We start from the raw sequence: 10,598 nt of genomic DNA, 5'->3' as shown, positions 1-10,598 counted from the left end.
ATTGCCTACAGCATCTAGAAAAATATTAAGTGCCTAATAAATATGTGATTGATTGGATGGTTAGTTGATTAACATTTAGTAAGTGGCAATAGTGGTTTTAGTAGTCAATATCTTTTAACCTATTGCTTTAATACATATCACTACTTTAAATAATTTCAGCTGTCTCTAGGATAGAGGGGCTGTCCGTGGTTGTTTGGTACCTGGCCCAGAGTGTGAGAGCCTAACAAGTGAGATGACTTGGGATGTGGATTTAATAAATGGTTCGATAAAGGGAACAGAATGGTCTCTCTAGTCATGGCCTCAGAACTGGGTCAAGACAGTATTTTTTTTAGAAATTTATTATATTAAAACTTACCGTTCTAAAAAGAAATGGGCAATCAAGCCATGAAAAGATACAGAGGAATCTTAAATGCTGCTAAACAAAAGAACCCAATCTAAAAAGTCTAGATATGGTATAATCCCAATTGTATGACATTCTGGAAAAGGTAAAACAATGGAGACAGTAAAAGGATCAATCAGTGGTTGCCAGGGGTTAAGGAAGAGGGTGGCATTGCCAGGCAGGATGCAGAGGAGTTTTAGGGCAGGGAAACTCTTATATTTGTCTAAATTCCACAGAATGTACAACATCAAGAGTGAACCCTAATGTCAACTGTGAACTTTGGGTGATCATGGTGTGTCAGTGTAGATTTGTCAGCTATAACAAATATACTATTCTGGTACAGGATGCGGGAGGTTGTGTGTGTCAGGAGTATATAGGAACTTCCTGTACTTCCCATGCAATTTTTCTGTGAGCCCAAAACTGCTCTAAAAATAAAAGCTATTACTTTTAAAAGAGAAGGAAGATATGAAAGTCATCTAGAAACAAAAAACTAAAGGAGTGCTTTCCTCCAAAAATCAAGAAAGAAAAAATGGTGACAATTATGACACCATTATGCAATGGAAAGAAGAAAGATGGTGAAGGAACCCTGTTATTACTGAAAGACCATCTAGAAAACAAAACCAGATTCCTAGAACATTTATCGGAGGCATGCCCCAATGCCAACCACCACAAGAAGCGTTCAAATAATGAGACATTGTCTCCTGTAATCTCATTTTATCCTTATTCATTCCTCATGTAAATGTGTTATTAACCCATTTTAAGATAAAACTGGGGACCGAAGTTGGTAGGTGGCTTGCCCAACTTGATTCATTCAAGAGAGCAGGGCTGTCTCCAGTGGACCAAGCAATGCACTATACTGAAAAGAACCCACAATAAGTACGAACCAACCTCCATAGAATTGACAATTTCAAGAGAAGGTGGCCATCCAACCCACTAACCGTGCAGCATTCAGGGCATAGGAAATAGAGAAATGCATGGAACAGAGTTCCCTTGGAAGGCCTAAGAAGGCTCCCTAAACAAGGCAGCATTAGGGCTGGGACTTGAAAGCTGAGTACAATTTCTAATAAGCACGAAATGTAGGGAAAAGTATTTCTGATAGGAATAATGGCAAAGGCAAAAAGGTATAAAGAGCAGGTGGCCCAGAGTAGATGAAGTATCGCCCCAAAGAGAGATAGCTACTGGGTCCTGTGAGGAGGAAGGCTACCCAGTTTAATCTATAGTTCGGTGATATTATTTATGGCAAATATCAAACATCCTTTGGACTGTCACTGTGGCGGTGTAGGACTGCCGATTATAAAGAAGTGTGGCTGGGGATACGTAAGGAGACCAGCAGGAGGCAAGGGTGCTACAAGGACACCCAAGCAAGACAAAGGCAGAGCAGGGCTCATGGAAGGATATAGATTCAGAAGTACCGAGGTTTGGGGCTGCCTGTGGGTAGCTCAGTCTGTTAAGCGTCCAACTCTTTTGATTTCAGCTCAGGTCATGATTTCAGGGTCGTGCGGTGAGGCCCGAGTCAGGCTCTGCAGTCAGTCTGCTTCTCTCCTTCTCCCCCTTCTCCTATTCATGCTGTCTCTTTCTCTCTTTCTCAAAAATAAATATATAAAATCTTAAAAAAATAGAAGTACTGAGATTTTACTCAGAAAAAGTAGAGTACGCCCTTCAAATTGCTTCTAAGTAACTTTTACCTCAAATGTTTGTCTAAATGTCACTTTCTCAATAAGGTCTTTTCTAATCACCCTATTTAAATTTGCAACTTCGCCATAGACTCCGGATCCCCTTAATCTGCCTTACTCTTTTTCTTTTCATAATACTTATATCAATATAACTGCTAATATTCTATATAATTTACATTTATGATTGTTTATTGTTTTTTGGTCTGTCTTCCCTTACCGGAATATAAGTTTCATACAGAAAGACATGTTTGGGAGCACATGAGAGGCTCAGTTGGTTAAGCCTCTGACTCTTGGTTTCAGCTCAGGTCATGATCTCACGATTGTGGGATCGAGCCCCGCGTCTGCCTCTGTGCTCAGTGCAGAGTCTGCTTCAGATTGTTTCGCCCTCTCTCTCTGCTCCTCCCTGCTCCTGTGTGTGCTCTCTCTCTAAAATGAATAAATAAAATCTTTTTCTAAAAAAAAGAAAAATATATTTGGTTTATTGATTATTCCAAACACCTAGAGCACAGCCTAGGACATGGTAGGTATACAACAAATATTGTTGAGCGAGTGAATGAACGCATGTGTGAGTTGGCTCGTGCCTAGCAGTACTTTAACTTAAGCAACTGAGATAGTATAAGATCTATAAGGTATTAAGAGATAAATTACTCTCTTTTAAAACTTTCATACATGTACCCATGGAGAAATAACTAGAGAAGGGACCCGTGATTAGTAAACAGCATATAATACCAGTCCAGGAGACCATATTTTTACATGTACTAAAATCTTCTTTGGTCCTAATAGTCTTGTAGATTGTAGTGACTGATGACAAGGAGGGATGCTTTAGGTGTGGGGATTGAGTCATGGCAAGATCTGAGAAGCCATAGTTATCACTTCAGCATGCCAGGCACCAGATTTACTTTTCACATATTTTATCTCAATTAGTCTTTGTGAAAGCAAGTCATCACTATAAGGTATTGCTATTTCTATTTGACGGAGGAGGACACTGTGAGCCATAAAGGCAACTGGCCTGCCCAATGACATGGTTCGAACAAGTGCATGGGTTTCAATACCTATGTGCTTATCACTATGCCAAGAAAATTGTAACGATAACAAGGAAAAAAATATTTATTCTGGACCAGACACTGTGCTCCTCACATCACAATTACTCTATGAGATAGTTAATATTAGTTTACCATTTTACATATGGAAAGTCTAGCAGAGAGAGTTGAGGTAAACCGTTCATGAGCGCATCTCTAGAAGGTTCTAGAAGTAGAACTCAAACACAGGCCTCATGGACTCTAATGCCCATACTCATAACCACTACACTATATTGCCAAGTGGAAAACAAGGATAATGCCAGATGGAACAGGCTGAGGTTTTGCTGATTTAGGGGAAAGGGAACTAGTAAAAGATCGGTTTCCACAAGGCAAGTGCAAAGAGATAAACATTTAGCAAATTAATGCAGTAATTTGAAGGGTAGTTTGAGCAGATGCCATGTGGAAGTTACCAGAGAAAACATCAGTTCTTTAAGCCAAATGGTATTTTGAGAGTATGAAAAGAATGTAATTATAAGATTTTTTACCATAAAAACAAATCCATATACACAAACACTTAGCTAGAAGGGGAACAGGGCATATTGCTGAGAATATTACATTAAACAAGTCTTTTACTAATTAATAAGATATTGGTCATCATGAAATTACAAGTGCTCAAATGTGGTGATATTGGCATTTGATGTACGATTACTGATGTTAATGTGTGAACAGAAATATGAATCTTCCCACTCGCTTCTCCCAGCGGAGGGTCCTGCGAGAATGTCTCCTCCGTGACAGTTCTGGGCCCGCCAGCTCAGGGAACGGAGCCAGGAGCCGTGCAAGAAGAAGAAGTCTGAAGGGAGCTGAAATCAGTCCCCGAAACAAGGACGCCGCGGCGGCGACCAGCCCCTGCCTGCAACAGATGCTGCGCCCTGCACGTGAGCCATCGCGCCCCTTGCTTTCATCTGCACGTGGGGACGCAGGAGCTCTACAGGGCCAGGTGGTAAAGGGAACGAGCTAAGGGTTGACAAAGAGCTCTGACATGTATGAATTATCGTCCTGGACGATGAATGATTCACAGGCGTGAGTAAAGCTAATCCATCTTTGTTACCCCAGCTCCTGGGGTGGGCCTAACAAGTTGCTCAGCGAAAGTGTGTTGACTCAAGAACCAGTGGTCTCATTGATCCACCCATCTGTGATGATTCTTTTTTTTTTTATTATTAAGATTTTACTTATTTATTCATGAGAAATAGAGAGAGAGAGAGAGAGAGAGAGAGAGAGAGAGAGGCAGAGACCCAGGCAGAGGGAGAAGCAGGCTCCATGCAGGGAGCCCGACGTGGGCCTCGATCCTGGGACCCCAGGATCATGCCCTGGGCCAAAGGCAGGCGCTCAGCCGCGGAGCCCCCCAGGGGTCCCCCAGGATTCACTAGTCTGACTCGATGGGTCTAAGGACGTTGGGATTCCACGTCTCGCGTCGGGTGCTTGGCAGGTAGTGAGCGCAGGTGTGCACGCGACACCGCGGCCAGCCTGGGGCACATCTGCGCTGACGTTGCCGGAGCGGACACGCCCGCCCGCGCAGGGAGGAAGCTCCCGGAGGAAGAGCTGTCCGTGCCCCGAACCGCGAGGAACGCGCAGGCTCCCGCGCCCTCCGCGCTCGGAGGAATGGAAGCAAAGACAGGCTTTCCTCCTCCCCTTGCACTTCTGCGGGCAGCTCACGTGGCGGCCCGCGGCCTTCTGAGTGCCACGCGCAGATGGAAGTCTGCACCGCGTAAAAAAAAAAAAAAAAAAAAAAAAATTGTAAGTTCGAAGTGGGAAGAGAGGGGAAAACCACCACGGGGCCCGAACAAAATAGCAGAGAAGTACTGGGCAGACTGCAAGCCCACAAAGCGACTTGCTCGCCTGTAGTGCGCTAGTCATTTGCAGGTCGATCTTCGGAGAGTTAGAGGTTGAAACTACTGTAAACGGTCAGGCGCCTACGGGGCCCCCGGCTCGGGGAACATCTGCGGAATCACTGCGTTTCTCGCCGCTGCGGCAGGACCCCGCGCCCCCAGATGAAGCCCGGCCAGCTCTCCTCCCGCCGCTCCCTCGAGCCCCTCGCCGCCTCTCCCCGCCGCCGTCGCGCTCCTCCCTCCGCGCGCTTCCCCCTCCGTCGCTCCTCCCGCCGCGCGCTCCCCCTCCGTGCTCTCCTCCCCTCCGCGCGCTCTCTCCTCCGCGCGCCTCTCTCCGCGCCGCTCCCATTCGCGCTGCTCCTCCTCCGCGCTCTTCCCCCTCCGCGCGCATCCCCCTCCGCGCTGCTCTCCCCCTCCCGCGCTCCCCCTCCGTTCTGCTCGCCCACCTCCGCGCGCTCCCCCTCCGTGCTGGCTCCTCCCACTCCGCGCGCTCCCTCCGCGCTGCTCCTCTCGCGCTCTCCCCCTCCGCGCGCTCCCCCTCCGCCTGCTCCCCCTCCGAGTCGCAGTGCTCCTCGCCTCCGCGCTCTCCCCCTCCCGGCGCGCTCCCCCCTCGCGCTGCTCCCCCTCCGCGCGCTGCTCCTCCTCCGCGCTCTCCCCCTCCGCGCGCTCCTCCGCGTCCCCGGGGACGGCGTCCACCAGGGCCGAGCTTGGCCCCTCGCTCCTCCTGCTGCGCCCACTCCGCGCGTGCGCTCGATCGCGGCCTGTGTGGGAAGGATGCCCATTCCCAGGCGCCGTCCCCGGCCTGCACTCTCCCCTGTGCGCCCACCCCTCCGTCCCCTCTCCAGGTCCCCACCAGCTCTGCCCCTCAGCCTTCCTTGTCCAAGCCGGTCCCCCCAAGCTGCTCACCGCCACCTAAACCATACTAGTCACTCCCCTCATTACTTTGAATCCCCCTCACCCCAGACACCGCCTACGGTGGACGCGTCACCTCTCTCCCCTGCACCTCTCTCCCCTGCACCGTGGGTCTCGGCTCCCTTTTCTTTCTTTCTTGTTTTTTTAAGATTTATATATTCATGAGAGACAGAGAGAGGCAGAGACACAGGCAGAGGGAGAAGCAGGCTCCCGGCCAAGAGGGGAGCCGACTGGGGGGCCCGATCCTGGGACTCCGGGACCATGACCGGACCTGAAGGCAGACGCTCAACCGACTGAGCCGCCCAGGCGGCCGTCCGCTCCCTTTTCTCCCCTCGGCTGCCGGGTCCTTCCTGCCCCACGCCAGGTGGCTCTCTAATCACTAGCCATTGGAGCTGCTGGGGACTCCAGCGTTTCCTGCCTCCCAGGCCTTGGCTTTCATTGTTTTCCTAAACCCCACTCCCTTTCAAAGATTCGGTTCCCGCAGCCCCCACCCCACTCCCATCAGCCCTTCCTGAGCTCCCCCCAGCCCCTTAGACCGGGGCAGGCACCCCACCCATGGTCCCCTGTGTCACACACACGGCTGTCACGGAGCTTGCCGCGCTGCATGAAGGTAACCTGTGAGCAATTCCTCGTCCTCCAGCAGAATCTGCACCGAGAGAGGAAGAAGACCGCATTTAATTCGGCTTTGGCTTTGGGTAGTCGACCCCTGAAGTTGGTATCCGGCCCAGAGGACAAAAAAGCTCAATAAGTTTTTTGTTGAATAAAACTGAACTGATGGTTGCAGATGTGTGAATTAATTAGCATCTCAACAATCTCTGAGTGCGTGATTACTCAGAGCACAATCAATTATTCCATTTTCTAAATTCCCCTGAGGAAGGAACTTGCCCCACTCAGGGCCTTTCAGAGGCACAAGTGCTTGAGGGAGACTGTCAAACAGGGCCTCAGGTAACCAGAAAAGTCCCATTTCCCTCGGCTGCGAAGATTCCCAGCTACACAAAATGACCACACTCCTGGCCACGTGGCATCCAGTGCTGTGCGGAGGCCTGGCTGAGCGCCCTTTGAGGAATAGTGTCCCGGGCCAGGAGAATAAAGCTGCCACAGGTAGGCCTCCTGTTAACTTTGCTGGAATTCTTTGCTGGACCCTTTCTGGGTCTGCACCCCGCGTGCAGAAATAAGTTGCCGATTTGGTTGGTGCAAGCACATTCTCAGACAACTTGAAACCACTCCAAGTACCAACAGCCACGTGAGAGGGGAAAAGATGAAATGTAGTTGGTGGGAAGTAAATTCTTGATTATGTCGGCATTAAAGGGTATATGCTGCGCTGCATTCTCAAGAGTTGCAGAGAAGAGGCCCAGCAGTGTTTTACCCCCCGTCAGACACAGAGCTGGCAATTTACTGTGCAAACTAAACAGATGGAGAAAAATAGAAAGGTGGTATCTCTGCTTTTTAACTACATTCCTCCAGGGTCATCAGGAAGAGAGAAGTAATAATTATAGCCAGTGAGCGGGTGTTCTTTTGCCTCTTAGAAGGCTTTATAGGCCAGTTGTTTACTGCTAACTTTTGGGTGCAAGACTAGTTTAAGTATATCAAAGCTTTATGGCCTGAGAGGGAGCCATTACATATGGAAGCTGACCTGACTGCTACTTACCAGGGGGCCAGAGACTGGTATTCGAAAAATAATAATGTTGCTATTGCAAAGAGAGAACAAGATTGTCCTAGGAGATAGTTTTGAGGAATCAAGGCACTAGTTTTGTGCCACCTCCATATGCAGGGACAATATGTGTGTTGACCCCACTGATAGAGAAAAAGGGAAGAACCTCTACCCTGAGAATTGGTGAGTGGCCCTATATTTATAGAGTTTGAAACAAGTCACGGCTAGCATGCAGGGCTCACTCTGAGGTTACTGAACACATATGAGGTAAAACTCCAAACAGCCTGAGGTGTACTAAGAGCGTGGCTGACCTTCAGCTCTTTGCTAAGCTGTGACGCATATACAAGGGTGGTGGACACGGAGATGTCCAGGTTTTCTCAGTCCTTTGTGCTCCTTCATGGCCTTTCCCGTGGTTCTGAGCTTCATCTAAGACCTCATCATTTCAGACCTGTTTAACCGGCCTCCTACCTATAGACTTTCCCCTTTCCAGTCTCTTCGTTACAACCTTACCTTGGTCGTCTCCTTAAATATTATTTGGGTAGCGCAAACATCCCCTCCTAAGCGCCTCACCTGGAGGGGGCTAGTCATGGCATTCCATTCCCTTTGTCACAGTCAGGGTACATGCTCAAACTTTTTTTTGCTGGTAAGAAATCAGTAGAGTTGGAGACTTCTGCACAGCTGGATTTACTGTGAAGCTAAAGAGATTGAATCCATAGGCCCCATTATCAGAACAGGCTCCTGGGAGTCTTGGACACGCTGTGGTTACAGAGTGTCCTAGTGGGGAGGGAGTGAAGGTGGCAATCATGAGCATTTCGATGTAGGCATTGCCAAAAAAAAAAAAAAACAAAAAAAAAACAAATTTTCAAAACAAAAACAAAAAACAAAAAACCTCAGAGAAGGTAGACCTGAATCTTCAAGGCTCCAATAATTTGGTGAGGATTTTTTTTTTCTTATTCTAAATAACTTCTAATTTATACATGTAAATTTACATCCACAATTTTCTATTTTTTTATTAAAGAGGATCCCTCAAATTCTATAAGCGGCAGGCTACTGTTCCAAAGCAGAGATCTATGTGTCTCATGCTTCGAAACCTCCTCTGAGATATGTCCCATCCCCAGCCACCTTGCTCACCACCCTCCTGCCCATGTGCATCTTGGGTGCCACCCTCCTCGCCTCCTCGCTCCTCCAAGGTCCTGCACTTCCCAGCTCAGTCTTTGCACACCCTCTCCACCTGGGAGCACCTACCAGGGGTCAGCCAAATACCTAGCCCAGCAGGGGGGGCCCTGCGAAAACCCCACCTCCTCCATGAGGTCATCCCAACTTTTACTTTCACATCCCGAATTTTACTTTTACTGTCTTTCCGTGCTCCTTGTAGAAAGTGAATAAATATTTGTTTAGTGAAATTGGATTAGGTTAGGCGACTCTTCACAATATGCCTTGCATTCGTTACCTGCGTGTCCATTTTTTTCTTCTTTATGAACTCCTGGAGGTCAAGACTCTATTTGCTTCAAGGTTACATCTCCACAGCCCCCATCCCGGCTCTGCACAGAATGAGAGCTCAACAAATAACTGAACTGAACTGAACAGATGTGCTCATTAAATGGTTGCTGATTGACTGGAGATTTCTATTTTGGCATGTACACCCTGAGCTCAGAGTCCCGGCGTGCTGGCATGGAGGCAACTGTTTCTTTCCATTTTTCAGATTTTCCTCCCCCAGCCCAGGGAAGCACACAGTGGGAAAAGAGGCCTAGCAGCCTTGTGCTCTGTGGAGTGGAAACTGAAGTCCTGTGTAAATGATCTCCCCTCACGATCCCAGCCAACGATTATAAGTCATTATGCTCCTGCGGGTCCCGGCCTAGCACGGGTTATTGGTTTGTAATATCTCCTGGCAATCAATATCTTACCTACTTACCACATTCACTAAACAAACCTCGCTGGAGGATATTGGAAGAAAGGCATAGCCAGGGAACCTGGGGGGGGGGGCGGTTGACGGGCAAGGCCAAAACCACTTTTCCAAACCCTCCATTGAGGGAATAAAGACCATCTACATAAATAAATAGCAAGACCAATCACGTCTCATCGTGGCTAATCGACTTCTACTCAGGGTCTGTGAAGGGGAAACAATGAAGATTGTAAATTGTACACGGGCCTGGGTTGCTCTGGTCAGATTTGAGGCACATCACCTGGGGTTATGGGGGGGGGTGTGATTTGATCACCATCTTCTCAGTTTTTGTTTAAAGACCAAATGTTCTTCATGCCATTCTTCAGTCCAGAGCTCCATGGAGGGGTTCCTATATTGTATAGACTCCTCATGAGGATGCTGTTTGCATGGGGCTATTTCCTTTGTATGGTTGGGACTTGAAGCTCATCCCTCTGCAAGCTCAGGCTCCAAGATGCAGCAGGCATCCTGTCCTACCGGCCCGGGGAGCTCACTTATGATGCAGCGACAGTCGTTCAGACAGCCAGGGGAGTAGCTAGGCTCCGCAGGCAGAAAGGGAAAAAAAAAAAAAAAGGATTCCATTTTGGGCTCGACCTCTGTAAGTCCAGGAAGATTGAGTCTGCTATCAGTATCTGAACAAGCTCCCAGGGGTGAGCGAGCTTTCCCATTCGAGGCTCCCCTTTGTCACAGGGTAAAGAATTTATTAGTGAAAAATTTCAATTTCAGGCCTTCAAATTGTCTTGCCTGGCCTCGAGTTCTGTCCAGACCATGTATTTATAATACACTTCCTATCATTGTTTGAACATCTTTTTTCACCCTATAATCCCTTCCATGTTTGTTTACAAAAGGGATTTTGTTTTAAAACAGAGGAATTATTACTTCATTTGAGTGGTTTTATCCGGTGTCCCAAAGGGATTGTAACAGGCCCGTGGTAGCTCTTCGTGGACTTAGTGGGGAAGGAAGGGTGCGCGTGCACAGCGCCCACAAGCTGGTCAGTCTGCCGACAGTGGAACTCTGACAGTGGAAGGATGGGGCGGAGTGTTGGGACTCTGCTCCCTGCCCTCCTCTTCACATGTGAGTGCCTCTGTGTCCACATTTCTCCTTTTTAGGATAATACCAGTCAGATTGGATTAAAGCCC

General features: G+C 48.2%; 1 protein-coding gene across 1 annotated transcript; it reads left to right on the top strand.

The window, feature by feature from the left end:
* Window positions 1-3,804: 3,804 nt before the first annotated feature.
* LOC125755346 (proline-rich protein 36-like) lies at window positions 3,805-5,883 on the top strand. Its single transcript, XM_049111822.1, has 3 exons — window positions 3,805-4,006; window positions 4,558-4,836; window positions 5,006-5,883. The coding sequence occupies exons 1-3, from the start codon at window positions 3,805-3,807 to the stop codon at window positions 5,881-5,883; spliced, it is 1,359 nt and encodes a 452-aa protein (XP_048967779.1).
* The last annotated feature ends 4,715 nt before the right edge of the window (window positions 5,884-10,598 follow it).

This window comes from Canis lupus, chromosome 6 (genome assembly GCF_003254725.2).
Source record: "Canis lupus dingo isolate Sandy chromosome 6, ASM325472v2, whole genome shotgun sequence".
NCBI classification, from domain to species: domain Eukaryota; kingdom Metazoa; phylum Chordata; class Mammalia; order Carnivora; family Canidae; genus Canis; species Canis lupus.
Note: the sequence above shows the minus strand (reverse complement) of the source record. Positions and strands in the feature narration are given on the sequence as shown.

Bases quoted from the DNA above. Each gene is read 5' to 3' on its own strand.
- LOC125755346 (XM_049111822.1), top strand. From the start codon at position 3,805: ATGAATCTTCCCACTCGCTTCTCCCAGCGGAGGGTCCTGCGAGAATGT. The intron at 4,007-4,557 runs GTGAGCCATCGC...GGTGCTTGGCAG, and splicing joins ACAGATGCTGCGCCCTGCAC to GTAGTGAGCGCAGGTGTGCA. The intron at 4,837-5,005 runs GTAAAAAAAAAA...CGATCTTCGGAG, and splicing joins CAGATGGAAGTCTGCACCGC to AGTTAGAGGTTGAAACTACT.